Source organism: Sesamum indicum, linkage group LG15, assembly GCF_000512975.1.
Source record: "Sesamum indicum cultivar Zhongzhi No. 13 linkage group LG15, S_indicum_v1.0, whole genome shotgun sequence".
NCBI lineage: Eukaryota > Viridiplantae > Streptophyta > Magnoliopsida > Lamiales > Pedaliaceae > Sesamum > Sesamum indicum.
Window position 1 is genome coordinate 2085774 of NC_026159.1, and position 21828 is coordinate 2107601.

At 34.2% G+C, this 21828-nt stretch overlaps 2 protein-coding genes across 3 annotated transcripts; both read left to right on the top strand.

Moving 5' to 3' along the window:
* On the top strand, nt 456-7982 carry LOC105177495 (OTU domain-containing protein DDB_G0284757). Its single transcript, XM_011100681.2, has 10 exons — nt 456-787; nt 1644-1828; nt 3359-3432; nt 4483-4537; nt 4601-4675; nt 4842-4915; nt 5003-5051; nt 5443-5527; nt 7430-7486; nt 7673-7982. The coding sequence occupies exons 2-10, from the start codon at nt 1664-1666 to the stop codon at nt 7717-7719; spliced, it is 681 nt and encodes a 226-aa protein (XP_011098983.1). The 5' UTR covers nt 456-787; nt 1644-1663; the 3' UTR covers nt 7720-7982.
* On the top strand, nt 10804-20797 carry LOC105177496 (acetyl-coenzyme A synthetase, chloroplastic/glyoxysomal). 2 transcript variants are annotated; one of them, XM_020698950.1, is made up of 18 exons: nt 10810-11710; nt 11848-11991; nt 12074-12229; nt 12318-12440; nt 12525-12693; nt 13564-13646; nt 13816-13917; nt 14006-14094; nt 14191-14281; nt 14630-14743; nt 16303-16379; nt 16501-16579; nt 16670-16738; nt 17039-17214; nt 18309-18365; nt 19042-19132; nt 19251-19349; nt 20352-20797. In XM_020698950.1, exons 1-18 carry the CDS (start codon nt 11006-11008, stop codon nt 20535-20537), a joined length of 2610 nt encoding a protein of 869 aa, XP_020554609.1. In that variant the 5' UTR covers nt 10810-11005; the 3' UTR covers nt 20538-20797. The 2 variants fall into 2 exon arrangements, with proteins under 2 accessions (XP_020554610.1, XP_020554609.1); XM_020698951.1 differs by lacking the exons at nt 19042-19132; nt 19251-19349 and having other exon boundaries at nt 10804-11710.

Genomic DNA, 21828 nt, shown 5'->3' on the forward strand with positions numbered 1-21828 from the left:
TCTTTTTTCTTTTACAACTTCTGCTGAGTGCCTACTTCCGCTCTGATTTGATCCGATGGTTAATGGACGGACGCGCAAGTGTTCACATACAACTGGGAACAGGATGGATAAAATAAATAATTAAATTATACTTGCCCGAGTGCCTGCCTCCTCCTCCTCCTCCTCATTTCTTAATTTTCTTTTCTACTACTACTACATCATAAGCTTTTAAAAATATTTTTCTGAGAGAGACTTTTGACTAAATCATCTTGCCCCTCACTCACTTGATTGATTTCCCTGCCAACGCAAGACTGTTCATTTTGGATGATGATACTTGAAAATATATATTTTTATAATATAACAGAATATTTCATTCTCAATTTATTGGTAATAGTAATATCCACGAGAAAATAGAAAAAAAAAAAGAGTGGAATAAATACATATTTCTAAAGATTATATTGAAATTCATTGAGTAATGAGATTCTAATAGTTAACATACCCACCACAGAGCTAGCAATAAATTTAGGAAACTTAGTAATAATATCGGATATAATTATTCAATTCTTAGAAACAGATAGTTTACCAACCAATTAATTATCCAAAAACCAGTAGTTTACCAACCTGGCCAATTAATGCTGCTGGTTAAGTTGAACCGCCTGTTTTGCCGGGTGAATTGCCGTTGAGAAACGATATGTAGGTGATGTCTGAGCGGAAAGATCTGGTATAAAATCCTGTCGATCGCCTCCTGCTCCTCTCTCTGAAATCTGAATCCCCCATTATCATCACCCTCTTTTCAGACTGCGAGGAGGTAAGAAACATAAATCCAGGCAATACTTCTTCCTTTTGTGGTTACATACACGTCGTCGGTTGAATCATTTATTTTTCGAGAAATTGCAGTATCAATGGCTTAATGTTGGATGTGATTTCTCAAAATCTTGTCCGATGCACAGAAAAGAGAGAATTGACTATCCCTCTCTCTCTCTCTCTCTTTTTTTTTCTTTTCCCCCTTCTCTGTTTGAGTGATTTAGTTTCAATGATTTCTGGATTGCTTTTTCCCCTTCAATTTGATTTGTTGTGGACTTGATTCGCATTGCAACACTATCCATGACTTTCCTCCTTCAGTCATCACTGATCTTTGTACCAAATTATGGAACAATGTAACATGCACTTCATATCACTTGCGCCACCCTTGGTCATTTCCTCTCAATTACTTCTACTGATGGGGGTTACCGGAACTGAGTATTATTCTAGGCTTTAGATTCTACATGTTTATAATGCAGCTCGTGTAATTATTTAAGAGATTGAAGGACCTATCCCTCAGATATCAAGTTCGAATTCGAGTCAAGCCTCAATACTAACAATTCGTCATAACAATCGTGATAGTTTTGGATGGCTCCCACTCCGTTTGACCCCTAAAAAAGGAAACAAACATTGCCCTCCCTTTCCCAGTTTCTTCTCTTTCTTCTTTTTTGATTTGGCGGCATGCTAGGACAAGGGCTTGTTTTTTCAGGAGACATCTTGTCCAAAAGTAAGAAACAGGTTTTCCTTCTGGGGCAGGAGTTGATGCAATAATGTTTCAAGCCATTTCCTTATTTATTTTGGTTTCCCTTTTCCTGTTTTCTATTTTCCTTACTCTTGGAGCTGACTGTTTTATCTTACATCAGAAAACTCTCTGTCCCAACCAATGAGAAATGGATCAATTTCCAATGATGGTTGTTCAAGTTCAACTTCTTTAAGCAGTCAACAAGATGTGGAGGATGATAGGATGATTGCTGTTGTACTATCTGAAGAGTATGCTAAATTAGATGGTTCAGTAGGTCGAAGGATATCGAGTCTTGCACCTGTTCCTGTAAGACTGCTTCATTACATGAAACAATGACATAAAGTTACTTGAGATTTTCAATTCATTCTTATATGATGTCTTGTGGTCTTACTTTATCATTTTTATTAATTAGGTAGTATATATGGCAGTTATTGATGGAGAAGTGAGTTATTGTTTTATGCAGATATTACCAGCTTCACCTGATCTTTCCAGAGAAAATAATTGGTTCTGTCTTTGTTTTTCCAAAATGCTGGTTTAGAATTTCAGCTTTTGAGATACTCCATTATGCACTTGAAAAGATAAAGAAAACATTTTCTTAAATATCTAATATGGAAAAGAAAGAAAAAACCCGAATTTATCGCTGTTTCCATTTCAGGAAAGCAGGATTTGTTGACCCATGAGGTTAATTTGTTCATAGTATGATTGGCAGGGTAGTGACTGGAGAGTAACTTCTAGATATTCATACGTTTTCTGAAGGAGACAGAGACAGAGAAAATCATAAAACTCTTTAGACTTTCTGTAGGTCCCTGGTGTTCCAAACACTTTATTGCACTCAACAACCTTCTTCTCAAAATGCATACAACAACTTAGTCCACATCAAACTATTTGTATCAACTCAAGTGCAACATTATTAATACTTTATTCTTGGAAGTATTGAAACAAGATTTGAATCAGTGCAACTAAGTTTCAATGGTCTTTGTCTTCATTGGATTCGTATAGTTAAGTAAACCTGGTGAACATATGTTCATAAACTGAACCTATTTGGATTAAAAGGACAACCGTTGAATATATGAAGACTAGACTTCAATATAGTTACAGCATCAGGATTTTCAATTGTTCCAGGAGCCAGGTAATAGCGAAATTGAAAGAATTGGATGTGGAAAGATGGTTTAATTTCTGAACTCATATTTGATTCTCATGCTCCCGTGAATGCTTGCTACTTTGTGGAGTCCAATATCAAGTGAAGAGGAGTTTCAACTTTTCAAATTTTCCTTGGAAGGTTTTAAAATTTTCTGAATATTGGTATTTAGAGCACTTTATCCTGTATGCACATGTTTCCAAGCATCAGTTTCATGGATGGCTAGTAACATGACCAAGCTCCACTGGAAGGTTATAAATGCTTCGTGTTATGCCAAGGTGCAAGGGAAATACTTCCTAGAACAGTTAAAGTTCTTATTAATACGTCTTTTTATGAATGCCTGAGAGATAAAAATGATGTTTGTTTGGAAGATTTTTCTTTATATTCTCTTGGCCTTTTCTGTTTAGTTTGTCAAATTGATCTATCCTCAGAAACTTGTTTTGGAAAAACACCTAGATAAGACCCAAGGGTACAAAGGTCCAGCTAAGAAGATTGTGTTCGTGACATTACATTTGAAGCTAAGACCGTAAAGGATCTTTTATTGCTAAGATATTCTCCCATAGAATATGGGTTTTTTGCCCTTCTGTGATAAGACACGTCATCATTCCAATATTATCTTTTCAACTTGACCAATTCCTTTGTTTTTCACCAAATATACATCAATTCCATCTGTTTTACTTTTTCACTTTATGTTTCAGCACATTCCAAGGATAAATTTGCACTTTCCTTCCTCAAGTGACTCAAATTTGGACTACCAACGGCTCCTCCAGAGGTATGTTGATATAGTTCTGGTCTCACTGAATCACCTAGCGCTGGCAATCTCTGTGTTTCTGATGATCAAAGATGGCTGTGTTGGGGTTTTCTGTCTGTTTAATCTGTGATATTTTGGGAGTAAACTCTGAACCACTGCAGCTGCAAACACAGGAAGACTTATGGTCTTTTACAGGATGATGTTTCCGCAAATTGAACAGAAGGAAAGAGGGCTAAACTTCTTTGTCGCCTAGATTTAAAAGTGATTGTAATTGAGGAACTGGTACTTGATGTTACTGAGAAGATCTAAAATTGGATGCTGTCTGAGCTACCTTTTTTCTCTTACACTTGATTGCTTGTATACAATGAGGAAAGCAATCACTTGATAACAAACCAAGTTGTAACTTTGTGCTGGTTCTAATTAGAGAACTAGATCCATTTCTGTAAACAGATTTATTCATAAAAAGGTGAAGTTGCTTTAGGTGTCTGTTGCTGAGAGTATAATATTACAAAGTTTAACTTGAACACAAATGAAATGCATGTGGGCTGCAAACTACAGATTTGAGCAATGAAATGCTAATCCACGGGGATATGAGAAAACTCTGAAAAAACTTACATGTAGGCTGAAGTAGGAAGACTGGCTAGAACTTTGATTGAACATCCTATAAGCTAAAATATTCATATCTCTGCCATGTTGGACCTGATGCTCCATTCCAAATAGTTTAGAAGGATCTCTGATTGACTCAGTCTTCTCCATGAGGAGCTAACTACATTCATTGTGTTGCCAGGAAGTACTTGATACTGAAAAGGGGCTTTGTGCTTTAAGTTATGAAGATATACAAAATATGAGGGTTTCTTTGGTAGTAAAAGGATTCAATATAGAACCTCGACTGGTTTATATTTCATATTCCGTATTGTATTTTTCCTTGTTTCCCAAATGCTGATTAAGATCATATTGCTAATGATTGATCAAAGAACTTGAATTATTCCTGTTCATGATTAAAATACATATTGTGAAATAATTTCCATGTTTTATTTCTTTGACAGTTTAATTGCTATTTTATATATTCAGGCTCAAAGTCTATGGCTTATACGAGGTGAAGGTCTCGGGAGATGGGAATTGTCAGGTTTGTTCAACTTTTTTAGACAGTTTGGTTTTTGTCTTTTATCTATTGACTTTTTTTCTCTAGTTTCGTGCACTTTCAGATCAGATTTATAGATCACCTGAGTACCACAAACATGTCCGCAAAGAGGTTGTGAAACAGGTTGGTTTAATGGTTGAACTTTATCTGCAGCTTGAAATATAAACTTTACATGTTGATTTTTTCTAGTGTCTAGCAATAGTCTTCTGCCTATCTTAGTTAACAAGAAATGGAAAACCGTTATTAGAAGTCTGACTTTGTGCACTTATTATTTCATGTATTTTTCCAGCTTAAAGATAACCATGCTCTATATGAAGGATATGTACCCATGAAGTTCAAATCCTACTACAAGAAAATGGCTAAGTAGGGTCTTCCTAGTGCTTCATGAACTCTGTTGTATGTCTAATTTTTGCATTTGCTTTTGAATTTTCCCATTATATGGCATTTCAGGTCAGGTGAATGGGGGGACCATGTTACACTACAAGCAGCAGCTGATAAAGTAGGGTACTCTGCTTGTTTTCCTGGACTCTTGTGTTAGACAAAACTATGCTCATTGTGTGCAAGTTTTCCTATGTGAATGTAGCTCAAAGATTTTAGCAGTATTTCTTTGTCTTTTGAGTTCAAAATCTGCTTTGTCATACGAAATGCTGAAGCAACTGATAATTTGCCAATGCACAACTTCTGACAGCTAGTATATTGATCTGTTACTAGTGCTATTATTATCTTACTTCCTTCTATATCTCGTGTGTAGATCGTCTTTTATCACATAATGACACGTTTATTTCGTGTTGTGGCTTTCTAGATGTATGTATCCTGCCTGATAGTGACATCTGAATATATTTAACGTACGAGGATGTGAAAAATCAGTTTACTTGGTCATTATAATGCAGTTTGCAGCAAAGATCTGTCTGTTGACATCATTCAGAGATACTTGTTTTGTTGAAATTGTTCCGCGGCATCAGGTTCCTGTGCGAGGTACAAGTACTTGCAGTAATGAAAGACCTTTTTTTGTTTATGAAATGTATGGTGTTTGCTTTATTCATGTGCCATGTTTTTGTTGTTGGCATCTAAACCTATCCAGTTTCTTGTGACACTTAATTACAGACGAACTATGCTTTGGTTATAATCTAGTTGCTAAATGGAAAGCATGACCAAATTTATTTTTGAGGCACCTCAACGTAAATGCAGCTTATTTATTTAAATTAGAAAAAAACATAACTCCAACTATACCCCAATTTGGTGAATAGTTGCAAAAGTAGACTGCGTTGTTAGTAGTTTCTTGTTAATTTTTCTTTTTCTTGCTAATGACTTGACACAATTTTTCTTCTTTTAATGTAATTTTATTAATTATTGCTTATTATATAATTAATATATAATATAACTAATTATTTATGTATTAATTAGTAATTAGTATTTTAATTATATAATATTATGAATTTTGTTACTCCGTATTTTTATAATTAAAAAAATATACTAAATGTCTAATTGAATTTTAACAACTAATAAAATTGAATTACATACAAATAATGTATTCAAATATTGGTTTCATTATTTTGCAGTCTACAGCCCTGCCTTGGCACATTAGTTTGATGCAATGGAGCTTGGCTTTTTTGTGGGTACAAATTTGTTGTTTTGCCCATGCTTGGGACCAATTCATCTAATTAGGGGAATTCCAGTAGTTTGTCGTCGACCCAGATGAGCCGAGACATACAGTAGTATCGTCAAACAATTGAAATTCTGTGACATCGCAATACTTAGAGGTCAGAAAGACTTAGAATATATCTTTTTATACGGCATTAAATCACAGTATTGCATAACCATTGATATGTAGCGCATACCTTTTGAGAATTAAGAGCATGGGATTCCAAACTGATTCTATTTATCACATGAACACTCCTTGGGTGTAACACTCACGTTCTCAAAATCGCCATGGGAGTGTCCATGTGGCAAATGGAGCTAGTTTGGAATTCCTTGCTCTCAAAAGTTGTGTTGTATATATGCTTAATGTTGCATCAGTGGTTAAGCAATACTATGATTTTAATGCCTTATAAAATGACATATTCTAAGTTTTTCCAACCTTTAATGGTAGAAGAATATTGGGATATCCCAGAATTTCAATTGGTCCACAGTAGTACTCGATGGGTCTCTACTCGTTTGGGTCGACGACAAACTGCTAGGATTCCTAAATGATATGGACTGGCCCCAAGCATGGGCCAAGCAGTTGTGTCCAATCACAAGAAAAAGCCAAGCTCAATCGCATCAAACTAATGTGCCAAGGCGGGGTCATAGACGGCAAAATAATGAAGCCAATACTTGAATATTTTATTTTTATTTGTATATAATTTTCAATTTTATTAATTGTTAAAATTCGATTAAACATTTAAATATCTTTTAATTATAAAAATATCAAATAAAAATCATAATATTATATAATAAAAAATAGTAATTATTAATTAATACATAAATATGATAAGTAGTATATTATATAATAACCAATAATTACTAAAATTTAAAAAAAAAATTGTGTTAAGTCGATAGTGCTACTAATGACTTCAAGATTTTTTTTTAAAAACATGGGTGAGTTGTTAGTATTACTCACAGCTCATCCTACTTTGCAATTAATCACCAAAAGGGGTATAGTTGCAATCTTTTTTATTAATAATTAAACAAATAAGCCAATAAATGCTTTATAACACATCAAGGGCCAAAGTATCGCTTGTATTAAAAAGTTAATAGACAACTAAATAACTTATTAGAATCGAGTGTTTTCATTCTCTCGAGATGCAAGGTTTCTTTATTGATACAATAAACAATGCGATGAGATTTCGCCTTTGATGATTCCGGATGTTATTGTAATTTTTTGTACTTGTTCTGCAGAGCTTTGGCTAAGCTTTTGGTCTGAGGTGCATTACAATTCACTTTATGAACTTCAAGGTTTGTACAACCATCGGATAGAACTTAATTTCTGGTTACATTTGGTCAAGATAAAATGGAAACTTTAAGGCAAGATGGAGAAAGATGAGAGAGAAGAAGGCAGAAAATCTTGAGAGAAGATAATGAAGACAAATATGCAGTGCCCAATTATTTCATTTGGCATTCAGAAATTGTTCTGTTGTGCAGATGCTCCATTGCATCACAAGCCGAGGAGGAAGCATTGGTTGTTCTAAATGGCAAAAACATTTCATGCTTGTTATCTGGTAATTTTTAAAGATTTGCAGGAAATCTTGATTCCTCATGCTGTCTTGCATTTTATTTACCATCTCTGCTTGTATTAGATGTTTTAGCTGATAAGCTGTCTCCGAGTTACAATGGGATGAGTACTTGAAATTTGTCCTTGAATTATATTGATTTCTTTATTTTATTTTCGTGTATACTAGGATTGTACTGATGAAACGTAGATTATGTACTTTTTACACCAGTACTAACTAAAGGCATGACCTTATTGAAAGTGTATTCGGAATATGGCCTAGAGAATAAATAAATAAATATTAGGAAGAATTATATTATTTGGGTTTAAGAAAATTAATTTTACTTTTTCTTGTAGCTAGTAGCCGTTAAAACTGAAGGATGTAAGCAGTTTATGTTTTTCAAGAAAAAATTTACATATTTTTGCATCTTCTAATCTACATTTTTCTTTCTTTTTACCAACCCCCATTTCTGAAACTGAGAACGCAACACGCTCCCAATTTTCCATCTGCCGCCCCCGGTATTGTGTGTGCTTTTGTGTACGTATATATATGTGAACGTATTTATTAATCACTTTCATCATATTGACCGTACCATCTGTGTATATAAAAAAATTCATCTCTCCAACCAAATGGCAATGAGAGTCAATTAAGAAACAATCATATAAAGTATAGAAAATATTTACTTTTTAAATTATTTTGAAATCTGTGAAAGATAAATTGGATAATATGGGATGGAGGAAGTCACTATTAATGAACTAAAGTCGATCCAATTCCCGAGTGATCAGGTGGACTCTATAAATCAACATCACTTGTTTGTTCTATTTTATTGTTGTAAATGCTGTCAGTGTTTCTTTTTAACTTCTTATCAAATTAAATTATCCTTGCAATATAATAATTGTTAAGAATAATGACGTAAATTAATATTAATTTTATTTTAAAATTAGTTTTAATTTATTAATTTGAAACATTTAACTTAGACATTGCTTTGTAATCTTTGTATGTATATGTATGTATATACACTTTTAGTTCGTTGAACTATATTAGTTTATCAATGTAACTATTAATTCTTTAATTTTATTTCTTGGTTCATGTATGTACTTTTTTTTTTTAACTTTTTAAGAATGTATATATTTGATTTCCTTGAACCTACTATCTTCTCTTATAACTTTCCGTAAGCATAATAAAAAAAAAATAAAACTGCTAAAATCGTTCAAATCAAATCAAGTCTAATCATTTATCATAATTTGTTGAACAAATCGTAATTTTAAAAATTTAGAGTATAACTACACCATACTTATTATTTAATTTTGGTTTAGTACTAAAAAAAGCAAACCATTAAATATATATTTTTAATTATTTAAATTACATATAAAAATAATTTGATCAAATTAATAAATGTTAAATTTGGGACTCAAAGTTAAAAAAAGCCCATGATTTTTCTTTTTTTCAGAGGATAAAATAAAAATTAGAGATGAAAATCCTTTCTGTTGGAGAACATCACTTTCAAACTTCTGAAGACAATTATATCTTTATTTCTTCCTTTTTAATTCCAAGTTCCGATTATTCAGGTAATTTTATTTCCTTTCGTTCTTTTTCTTGTTCCTTCTTCTCTTTTTCTTCCTTTCCATTGTAGTGTAAAAACTTAGTCAAATAAAAGAAATTTTGCAAGAGTAGTTTGAAAGAAGTCATCATTATGTTTAACTCTATATTAAATTAAATATCTTTTTTGTGAATTTCATTGTTTTGATTTTGTTGATATTAAGTTTTCTATTTCTCTTGGAAGTTCATACAAATTGAATATTTATTAGTTGAAAATTGACCTTCAAGATGGTTTTTAAATACTTTAAGTTGTACTGTGTCTTGGTTACTATGCATTTAATTTTAATTAATTTGAAAGCTTATTACTCTTTATTACTTAAAGACTTTAAACTATGTATGTTTTTAAGTAATTATGTATTTAACTTCCACTATTCCAATAATTTGTTACTTATCCTCAATTAAAAAGTTAAATTTATATATATGTTTTTACTTTTTGTTAGTCAACATGTAGTTTTTTTTCATTATAAGTGTTAAAATTGTAAAATTGCATTGAAATATAAAACTGCACTTTCTATTTGTGTTTTGAAAGTAACAATTTGACATAATATTTCGTAAAATCATCAATGACAATCGATTTAAAAATAGATTAAAAAAATTAAAATTGCATCGTACTCATTATTATTATTATTATATAGTCTCACATCATTTGCTCAACCGACAATCAAATTATACGAGCTAACTAAAAAAAAATAGTTTTTCTACTTAATTCTTATTAAGATTATATGCTGAAAAATGTATAATATGTTGCTTTATATCTCAATCATGATTTTAGGAAAGGTAACTGTTAAGGTAATCGACTGTTACTATATTTTAATAAAAATGTTATGCTTAATTGATTTTTAGCAATTAGTTAATTTATTGTTCGTGTCATTTTAAAGTGTAATACTTGAGATAACGGTATTTTTGACATAAACACAAAATCAATGAAGCCTAATTCAAAGTGTATGAAATATTATCTATTATATAACAGGAGTTGGTCTCTATAATAGCGGATGTTTAAAAAAAAAATATCGCTTTTACTTAAAAAAAAAAAAACAAAAATATAAAACAAAGTTAGTTATAATATGTATTTTATAAAATTGTGAATTAAGTGAAATTGACTCTAGCAGAATTAATTATGGGCCAAACTGGCCTAATTATTATAAATGTTGCTTAATGTAATAAAAAAAACAGGAGGTGGAGTCTTATTACTCCTTGGATTAAGGATCATTGAATTGAATACAGTGCGTACGTAGTTGTTGATTTTGACTTATATATTTTGTAAAGGAAGGGAAAGTTGAATTAGTATTTGTACAAACTAAAACTCCGTAATAACTGATAATAAACAAAATAAACACGATATACTTATGGTGCAGAATTTGTGTGGATTAGTGTGAATTTATTGTAACATGAATTTATTATGTATTTTTAAATTAGAAAACAAAACAAAACAAAAGAAGAGAGTGTGTGTGATGGGGATGGGCCAGACAGTGAAGCAGACGTGCTACGCAACAGACAAGAGTTAATATACAAGAGAGATGAGATGGATGGACGGATGGAACCCATTAATTCTCCGATGATACATATGTTGTTGTATGGATTTGCAGAGTGGGAGTGAGGAGGAAGGCAGAAGTAGAAATAGAAGGGTAAGGGTGGAGGATCATCAAATTCAAATTCAACTTCAAGGATGCCCATCTCCATATACTCTGCCGTTTCTCCCTCTTCTTGCAGTAGGACTAGTAGTATTTATCACTATCATCACCACCACCATCACCCCCCACTTCCTCTTCCTCTTCCTCTTCCTCCTCGCCGTTCTAACATTATCGATAACAGTTATAATATTAATTTTTTTAAGAAAGACGGACAGCGCCGTAGAGTCAGGCAAGAATTTATTTTTATTAGTAGTGCATCATCCTTGCTGTCCCCCTACTCCTCTTACATAAATAATAATAATAATTATTATTATTATAATAAAGAAGAAGAAGAAAATCGGAGGAGACTGTACTGTTGCGCTTGCGTTCCCTCATACAATTCAAAGTCCAAGCACCAGTGGTGGAATTGGAATCGGAATTGGAATACTCCACCTTCTCTAACTCTTTACTTGGTCAACCACCCTTCTTTCCGTCCCCGTTCCCGTCGATCCCCAGGATTGCCGCCCATGTCTGATCCTCTCACCAACGGATCTTCATCTCTCTCTTCCAACCCAGCTGCTTTCACCACTTCCAATCACCTGCGCCATGTCGAGTCTATGTCCACCCTGCCCTCCGGCGCCGGTCAGATTTCCAAATTGAATGCTGTCATTCTCGGTGAGGCGCTTGCTTCCGAGGAGGATGATCTTATCGTCCCCAGCCAAGATTTCTCTGCACAAGCTCACGTCCCCTCCCCTGACAAGGTTCCGTTCTATCATTTCATTCCCGCTTTCCATAATTTTTATTATCACTTGTATTATTCTCTCTGATCCCTCCCCCTTCTAGTTTCTTATCTATCAATTACTCATAAACCCCCCTACTTTCCATTGTGCTGGTGCAGTATCTGGAGATGTACAAAAGTTCCATTGAGGACCCCGCCGGATTCTGGTCTGACATTGCGTCCCAGTTTTACTGGAAAGAGAAATGGGGTCAACCCGTTTACTCTGAGAATCTCGATATTCGCAAGGGAAGAATCCACATCGAGGTCATTGCTCTCCCTTTCCTTTCCTTCTCTTCCCTACTCTTTTCACTCTTAACCTGTGGATGCTCATTCTGTTTCGCATCAGTGGTTCAAGGGTGGGATTACCAACATCTGCTACAACTGTCTGGATAAAAACATTGCTGCGGGGAATGGTGAAAAGATTGCCATCTATTGGGAAGGAAACGAACCTGGTGTTGGCGCCTCATTGACTTACAACCAACTCCTGCAGAGAGTTTGCCAGGTTGCTTTTCCATTTGCTTTTTTCTTCCCCTTACCAGATGTCATGGAATCTTGCGACCTGCAAGTCAGCTAATGTTTTATGCCAACAGTTAGCAAATTACTTGAAAGACATTGGCATCCAGAAGGGTGATGCTGTTTTGATTTATCTACCCATGCTAATGGAACTGCCAATAGCTATGCTGGCTTGTGCTCGCATTGGCGCTGTTCACTCGGTATTCTACAAATATTTGGTATCTTTCTTGTTTTTATCATTTACCTCCTCAGAAATATAAACTTTTATCTGCGGCGATGATCAGGTTGTTTTTGCTGGATTCTCATCTGAATCTCTAGCCCAGAGGATCACGGATTGCAAACCAAAGGTTTTAATAACCTGCAATGCTGTTCGAAGAGGACCCAAGACCATCCATCTAAAAGACATAGTTGATACTGCATTGGCGGAATCTGCTCAGAGTGGCGCCGTTGTAGGTAAGTATATGAACGTTTTTGCTTTCTGGTTCAACTGCAATTCTGACTCTTACTACAATTACTTTTAACTTAATTGTGTAAGAAGATTATTATTAGCTGTGAAATAGGAGGAAATAGTGAAGAATTCCGTCATTACCAGAACCATGGGAGATTCTGGCTCATTATGAGTAAGGAGCTAATGTCCTCTGCTGTTATGTAAATTAGGAGTCCAATTATGCACAGGAAATAAAACCCTAATAGTCATCACCGGACCATGACTACTGGAAACTCTGAGCTGTTTCTGTTATTCTAATAACAAGAAAAAGTAAGCTGTGCAAAATAGCATTCTAGGAGGCAATGGACAACATAAAAGTAATAATCTCTTGGAACTTGAATAACAACACTGAAAAATTAAGACATATGGACCTCAGGCACTTAATTATTAAGTAATTTGATGAGCATAGAAGTCATAACATGAAACAATAGTGTATTAAGATAAAGCAGTCCACATGTTTCCCAATACAGACTTGAGGTTATTTATGACAATCCTGTCATCCTAACTCTCCAGATTTCTCCAAAATGATGAATGAAAATCTTTGAATTTCTCACATGAACTTCACTGTTGCAAAACAAGAATTTACTCTGCCCATGCTTAGTCGTTTGCTTGGTTGGTTTTGTTTGCTGCCTGCTAGATGAACTGAATGGAGATCAAATTACGTAAAGAGTATGTTCCCTCTGATATCTATTCTGCTCTATTAGTTTCATCTTCACTAATTATATTGCCTTGTGGTTCAGTTAGTATGTTGTGATGTATTCCTTAGGGACATAGCTTTCAGAAAGATATATGCATCTGAATTTCCTCGTGGTATTTAGTATTTATTTGTTCCGCAGATGTGTGCTTGACCTATGAAAACAACACTGCCTTGAAGAAGGAAAGCACTAAGTGGGTGGAGGGAAGAGATACTTGGTGGCAGGTTGGCTGACAAAGAAAAAGAAAAACGTTATATCTGACCCATTGTCACTCCGATAGGCTGAATCTCTTAAATTATTTAGCTATTATTAGTGAGGCCCTGTTAATGGAGCTGCAAATCTCCTAGTTCCTGCTTTTCAGCATTTAATCATTCATGTCTCCATACCTTCCAGGATGCTGTTCCTAAATATCCCGATACTTGTGATGTGGAATGGGTTGATGCAGAAGATCCACTTTTCTTGCTTTATACTAGTGGAAGCACTGGAAAACCCAAGGTATCAAGGCTTTGGAATTATGAGATAATTTACACTTTTGCTTATGCATCAACTTGGTGAAAAAAGTTATTGTTGGTTGATCTGTAAGGGAGTCCTGCATACAACTGGAGGATACATGGTGTATACAGCTACAACATTTAAATATGTGTTTGACTATAAACCATCAGATATATACTGGTATTCCTGGACCTGCTTCCTTACGATGTTCATTTCTGAATTTTGAATTGTGTATTGTAAGTTTCTGACCTACTTTGTTATATATTCATTCTGTAGGTGTACAGCTGACTGTGGTTGGATTACTGGCCACAGCTATGTCACTTATGGTCCTCTGCTGAATGGAGCAACTGTTGTGGTTTTTGAAGGGGTATTTGTTTGAGTACATGTGGGCTAATTTTATCAGTAACATTACTAGATGTTACATGAAAATGTCTTAACTGATCATCCATGTATAGGGGCAGCTGCAGGGATAGATTATGGGTACATTAACTGTAGGACTTTGAGCTTCTAGATATTTTCATCTTCACAAGAAGGCATGATGCTGCATCCTGCATTTAGTCATTTGTGATGCCTCTAATTGAGTTGCTTGGGCTGCAAATCAAATGCAATCGTGTGATCCTGCAAATATGTTAATCAATGATTTAGCACTGGAGGAGCCATAGTTAGGCAGGGGCTGATCCCCTAACATCTTAGCATTACTTTGAATTTCCTGCAGGTTCCTACTTATCCTGATCCCGGACGTTGCTGGGACATAGTTGACAAATATAAGGTGTCCATATTCTACACTGCCCCCACATTGGTGCGCTCTCTGATGCGTGAAGGAGATGAGGCAAGAATAGGACACACTTGACACTTTTAATTGCTGTTTGTATATATCTATATATGATTTGTTGACTGCATGAGGTTTTCTTTCGTTGGGTGCCATTTGGTGGATGGATAATGCCTTGCTTTTCCCTTCCGGGATGTCTGGTAAATATTGGAAGTAGAAGGTGGTGATTATCTCTTGCTGATTTATTTTTCCTGTGAAGGCATCAATGTATATAGTTAGCGACTAAGATGTAAGAGAAGTTTTTGCTCTTATGCATAATGAAGAATGGGCTAATCCTGGAAAATATTGGAAAGGAACTTTACAAGCAAACTTGAAGGCATGACTGGACTATGGACTTCACTTGCTGAACTATAATTTGAAAATGCGATATATATGAGCAACCTTTAAAGCTTATATCATCATGTACAATATATTGGAAAGACATGAGTTTGTATTGTTGGGATTTATTCATAGCACTTAACTGGGCGGCAGACAGAATCTTCCTTATGCAGGATTGTATAGTAGGTCTGATTCTGCACAAATGACCGAGTTTGGACTGTTTGACAACCTATTCATTCTCTAAAGATGCCTGATTAATGGTACTCTTGTAGATAGGATCAGCTTGCCTGATCACTACCACTGGGGACAAGTCATCCAATCTAATTTGACAAGCTCTCCAGAAAATATCTAGTCCTTTTCTATTTTCTCTCTTCTTCCTCATTAACATGGCTGAAAGCCAAGCAGTATTATAGATATAATTGATTTGTATTGCTTGAGATGACACCTCTTTGTATGACTGTGAACACAAGCTTCATATTTTCTGTTATGTCTTTAATAAATCCTTCAAACCATTAGTACAGAATTTGTGAAATCATAAGTGCTACCAAATGAAAAGAATAAAAAGATAGGCCTTTGTCGATCACAGTTTGCTAATGAATTTTCTTCTCAAGTTAGTTGTCTTTAACCCTTCATTTTCTCTATAATTTCTTTTATTAGCATGTCTAACCTTTGAAGCTTCTTTAAAGTTATCTGGTCTGTTGTTAGTTCCTTCCATCCTAATCAGAGTTTTCTTCATTTGGCTCCATCTATAATCTTTGCAAATTACATGCCCCCTCATTCTCATAACTAAATATAATCCTATTTTATGGTAATATTCTTCTATATATGTTGTCATTATAATTCCTTGTTCCCTAAGTTTTAGTATCTCTTTGGATAAGCTCAGATAATAATGTGAAACTACCATCATTTTGTATCTTCCTAAGACCACCATAAAATTGAGTGCATTATTACTTCACAACTTTTTCTAATACGTGTTAAAATGTTCACTCACAATTTATTACTGAAATGTTGGCTGAGTTTTATGCGTGAAGATTGCCCAATCTAATGAATCAGATTTGAAGTTTACCTTCTGAACTTAGTGTACATATTTCATGTACCATAGTTTTTGAAGTGTTCATTACTGTTAATCATTACTGATTCTTATCCTCTATCCAAGAAAAAAGATATAAGAATTGAAAGGAAGAGTGAAAAGAAGAGACAAAACTAATGAAAAATGCTGAGTTATTATGTTAAACTTGCAGCATGTCACCCGATATTCACGGAAATCCTTGCGAGTCCTTGGCAGTGTGGGTGAACCCATTAATCCAAGCGCATGGAGGTTTTTAATTTATCCTTGAAACTTTTGTTACCGTTATATTTCCTCATGTCAATACTGGTATTATATTTCTGGAACACGCATAAGCTGAAGTATCTGTGTTATGTTATCTTTATATAACCAGGTGGTTTTTCAATTTAGTTGGAGAATCAAGATGTCCCATTTCTGACACTTGGTGGCAAACAGAGACGGGGGGTTTCATGGTAGATTTGGTTGTTTTATTTGATTTTGTCTTACTGCAAACAACCGTAATATAAATATCTGTTGAATTATTCATCTCTATTACCTTGCAGATCACTCCTTTACCAGGTGCTTGGCCACAGAAACCTGGTTCTGCTACTTTTCCATTCTTTGGCATCCAGGTATTGTATTTGATACATTACTAGATGCATGCACATGGCCTTATGTACATACATTACATATGTTGTGTGTTTTACAGACTACAGAGATGTGTATAATTTTTGTATGAGAATATATACGTGTATGTATTGTTGCTACTTTGCATCTATACATTTTCTCTGTTGTGCATGAGATCAATCTTTAGATTACCCAGTTAATTTGAATAAAGAAAATCTAGGAATGCAAAGGGATGGTATCACTGTATTTTAATTCTATTAGGCTATACATGAGGCGCATTGATGACATTCATCCTGCTAATGCAGCCTGTCATAGTGGATGAGAAGGGTGTTGAAATTGAAGGGGAGTGCAGCGGATATTTATGTGTAAAAAGCTCTTGGCCTGGGGCATTTCGAACGCTTTATGGAGATCATGAAAGATATGAAACAACGTACTTCAGTGCCTTCCCTGGCTACTATTTCAGTGGAGATGGTTGCAGCAGGTAGTATTTCGTGGGAGAAATCCAAAAATTACTTTATACATATATGGTTAATTATACCCTCCCCTCCAAAAATATATCACCTTTCCCTCTATAAAACTTCAGAAATTTCAGTTACAACCCCTCCAAAGAATACTTTGTTAAGCCAAACTGACGTAGTCAAATTCTCAGTTTACCCTTAATTTAGAAAGAATAAAAAAAATAATCAAGCAATAAATTTATTAAAACGACCATTATGTTTATGGAGGTATTTGTAATTTTTATATTTTGAAAGGAATGTCTTTGTAAGGTTCTTTTTCTTAATATTTTGAAGCAGCATTTGAATTTATAATAGAAAATTTTCTATAACCAAAATTACTTTAATAAAGACATTTTTAGTAATATCATTGTAAGTTTGGCCTTGTGTTGTGCAAAAATGGAAGTAATAGGGTCATGATGCTATTATGATAATTACTATTATCATTAAGTTTATTGCCAATAACTTATAGAGCATATTTAAAACAAATTTTTTGAGAATTAGGCTTTGAGATTTATTGTTGATTTAGAAATCATCGAACTATTTTTATTTTTATATTAATTTTTCTAGACATTGTTTTCATTTTTCTACCCTATAACACCAAAAGATATGTTTGAACAAAATATTTTTATGTGATGGATGCAAGAATAACTATAGCCTTATCTTATTATGTTTATATGTATAAAAATATTAAAAACCAGAAAACTATTATCTTTTTTCATCTTCAACTATTATAAACCATAATAAGTATTCTATTTTATTTACCCCCTTTTAATTATATGACATTAAATTTACACTCGTACAAGTTTTAAAATATTACCTAAGGACAATTTGACCAATAAAATATAAAAATCTTTCAATGTTAGGGGTAAAATTGGAGTTCACTTAAAGTTTAGTAGGTGTGATTGTAAATGGGGTATTTGCGGAAGAGATGTGAATGTAATGTTTGAAGTGTTTTGGAAAAAAAGTATAATTTTGTGTTTTGGAGGGATCTTAGGTAAATAACTCTCTGTGTGCATATGTTTGTGATTTCCTTTCTACGTTTCCATCTTGAATATATATTTATATGTTGATAATTTAGGGACAAGGATGGTTACCACTGGCTCACAGGCAGAGTTGATGATGTTATTAACGTGAGGTACTTGTGTTCACTTTCATCTTTTTCATGTTTCGGAGTGACAAACCACCTTTTTTGCTGGTCTTTCCTCTTCTTACTGTAATTAAAGCCAGAAAGAAGAGGTCAAAAGAGTGAGAGAAAAGGTTGAATGCACAAATTTGATTGAGACATGCAACCAGAGGTAGATTAATCAGTGTGCTACAAATCTAGCAGCCTAAGAAATGTCTTATTCTGTTGCCCATTAACAGCAGAAGTTCAATCCACCTCTGTGCTAAATTATCAAACACACATTAATGCAGAGAGGACCTAGGTGTAAGAAGTTTGGGATCTCCTCTTCTTTTTTCTTCCAGGATCTTTTTCCTATGTGGGGGTTAAGAACTGGTTTCTTTCTAAGCAGAAAGAAACTAAGCACTTTTTCTTGTGGAACAAGTGATTAATGAGAACAGACCTGAATCCCACACCCCAGCCCACCCACAAAAAAAAAAAAAAGAGAAAGGAGACACCAAGGAAAAGAAAAGTAAAAAGGACATACCTAAAAAGAGGAAAACAGAAACTAGAACACTAGTTTCAGCTTCTACTTCCAGAGGAAAAGAAAAGAAAGGGAAAATGGTTACCAGATGAGGCTTAATACTATTTTGCTTAAGTAGTTACAGTTGTTTTATCAGGGTTTATTTGTTCTTTCTTATATAAAATATAGTGGACATCGCATTGGCACCGCAGAGGTGGAATCTGCTTTAGTTTCCCATCCCCAGTGCGCTGAAGCTGCTGTCGTTGGTGTTGAGCATGAGGTACCTTTATATAATTTGATCTCACTGGTATATATGATTCATTACCCACATTTCTCCACTCTTGAACCTCTACTTCCAAGCTCAGCTTCAGCCATCATAATTTTGAATACGATCTTAGGTTAAAGGGCAGGGCATATATGCGTTTGTTACTCTGGTTGAAGGCGTTCCTTACAGTGATGATCTTCGAAAAAGTCTTATAATGACTGTGAGAAAGCAGGTGCATTGGAACTTTCCTATCTTTATCATTTTGCAAAAGACAAAAGTTGAATTGCATTACAGCCTCATTCTTTAAACTGTTCTTCTTTTATGCATTGCTACTATCATGGGCAATAATTATTTGTGATTAAATGGGTAAAGCTGCAGCTTTCTACTGTTATTGTTACTGGTACAGGTTAAGTAGCCACTCTGTTGTACTACGTAGAACCAAAAAACCATATGACCATTGTTTGTTGAAATCCTGCATACTCAAATCTTATCAACCAATAAAACTGGGTTAAGCTTACGGTTTTGGCAAAAGTAAGCTTTATCAATATTATGAATGATGAGATTACTCTGCTGAACACCTACTTTTGGCCAAGTCGTCTTCTCTGGATCATGCAAACTTGCATGTTTAGATGGTTTCAAACGTCCTTAGAACATTGTTACTGATAAGGAGACGAGCTTGGGAATGTGATAAAAAAAGGAAATGTAGGTATAGTTTGTTTCTTAATTTTCTCTAGTGCTTTTGAAAATTGACAAGAGTCACAAGATACAATAACAAGTAACTGTTACTGCTGTAGGATAGAGAGCTGTAGAATGTTACAAGGGGAAGAGAGGAAACTACAAGAACTTACCTTGTTAATATTTGTGAAAAGCAATAGGAGTTATATAGAGAAACAAATATAGAGGATAGAGCAGCCTGGAGGGTCTCTTTCTGTATGGAAGGCAGCTCTAGCAAGCATAGTAAAAGTAAGCATTTTGGTAACAATAAGGTGTCCCAGCTCTGTAATCCTATTTATATATTGATAATTCATTATTTAAGATCATTCGATCATTTATTTATTCTTAGAGAAATAATGGTTGGAGGTGGTGGTGGTGATGGGGAAAAACAAACAAATTGGTTCTACATGTGCATGACAGTATTGCACTTTATTATTACAGCTCCTGACCAAATGTAATTATTCTAAGGACATTAAAATGTCAAACCTGTATCTTACAAAGTTATTATGTTGGGATTCAGATTGGTGCATTCGCAGCACCGGACAAAATCCACTGGGCTCCAAGTCTACCAAAGACAAGAAGCGGAAAGATAATGAGACGAATTTTAAGGAAAATTGCTTCCAGGCAATTAGATGAGCTTGGGGATATAAGCACACTGGCAGATCCTGCGGTGGTTGATCAGCTTATTGCACTTGCTGAGGGTTGATTTCGAACTGTGGAGCGGCAAGAAATTGATGCTGGTGCCATTGAGAAATTAGCTGGCAAGACATCGCCATAGAGTAAAGCATGTTGTTCCCCACCTGCCAACTTATGCACTATGTGTCGTGCTGTAATCTTCAAAGTGTGTTCAAAATAGTTACAGAACTTGTGTCAATCATGCAGAGTACTGCAGGAACTTTGGTCCTGAAGCATATTTGGTTTGTAATGAGATTGGGGATTCGATCAATAAAATTTATATTTCTGTTAGAAACTGTTTATTCATTAACTTGACAAGTTGATGGTTCATTTGTTTTGGAAAATTTGATACACCGCACTGGAAATGGCAGTACACTGTGACATATCATAAGTTAATTTAGATTTGGGGAGAAGAAGACATACATCACGAATGTATATCAGTATTTTTATAAGACATAAAAAATTAAAGTCATATTTTACTTTTAATTTATCTTACAATAATACAAAATAAAGCTACACATATTAAAACCCCAAAAGATTACATATTTATTTTTATCTCTCTATTTCTCAAAATTAAGCAAAATGTATATCGTTTTTCGCCTCTCCCTCTGGAGGATGGGGTATTTTCTGAACAGGAACGGCGAAACACGGTCTCAGTAAGTAAAGCAGCAAAATGGCATGATATAAACAGGAATTGTTGTTTTTTTCTCTATCGTGGAGCTAAACAATGAACGTGCATTGCGCGTTGACACCTCGGGACGATAATTGAAATTTTAATTTGTACAAAGTAAAAATTGCATTTCCCTTTGATGTTAATTCTCATTGTTTTTATATTTGGTTTTTAATCCTAAACAATTTTTTCTTTTTCCAAAATTTATACTATATATTAAGGAAAAGCATGTTTTTAGTAGTTTTATACAGAAAAATATAAAAAAAGGTTGTCTTCAGAATAATTTTTATACATCTTCCCACGAAAACAAATGAAGAGGAAAAGGAGTGAAAAAATATCCTGAATTGGAATATATAATTGATGAAGAACTCCACTAACTGAGATCTAACTTGGGCCCAACCACTTCAATCAAGTATTTCTTCTCCCTCTTGCTCTTTCTTTCTAGAATACATTTATAGAATAAATAGCCAAGAAAAAGAAAAGAAAAAAGATTCTTTTCTCATAGAATAGTTATTAATTAGTGTTATAACAAGAATGTGGAAATTTCTAAAAACTTTTTCAGAAATTCAAACTTCCATAATGGTCTAGAGGTAGAACAGGGGTGGGTTATGATTCTTTCATCCTATCATTTGATTATTAGCATAATCGAAAA

What these genes read in the sequence shown, in the direction of transcription:
- LOC105177496 (XM_020698950.1), top strand. Translation starts at nt 11,006, where the DNA reads ATGCCCATCTCCATATACTCTGCCGTTTCTCCCTCTTCTTGCAGTAGG. An exon ending in TCAGAGTGGCGCCGTTGTAG is followed by an intron (nt 12,694 to 13,563) that starts GTAAGTATATGA and finishes TTTGTTCCGCAG; the next exon opens with ATGTGTGCTTGACCTATGAA. An exon ending in GATGATGTTATTAACGTGAG is followed by an intron (nt 18,366 to 19,041) that starts GTACTTGTGTTC and finishes TATAAAATATAG; the next exon opens with TGGACATCGCATTGGCACCG.
- LOC105177495 (XM_011100681.2), top strand. Translation starts at nt 1,664, where the DNA reads ATGAGAAATGGATCAATTTCCAATGATGGTTGTTCAAGTTCAACTTCT. An exon ending in GCAAAGAGGTTGTGAAACAG is followed by an intron (nt 4,676 to 4,841) that starts GTTGGTTTAATG and finishes GTATTTTTCCAG; the next exon opens with CTTAAAGATAACCATGCTCT. An exon ending in TACTACAAGAAAATGGCTAA is followed by an intron (nt 4,916 to 5,002) that starts GTAGGGTCTTCC and finishes ATGGCATTTCAG; the next exon opens with GTCAGGTGAATGGGGGGACC.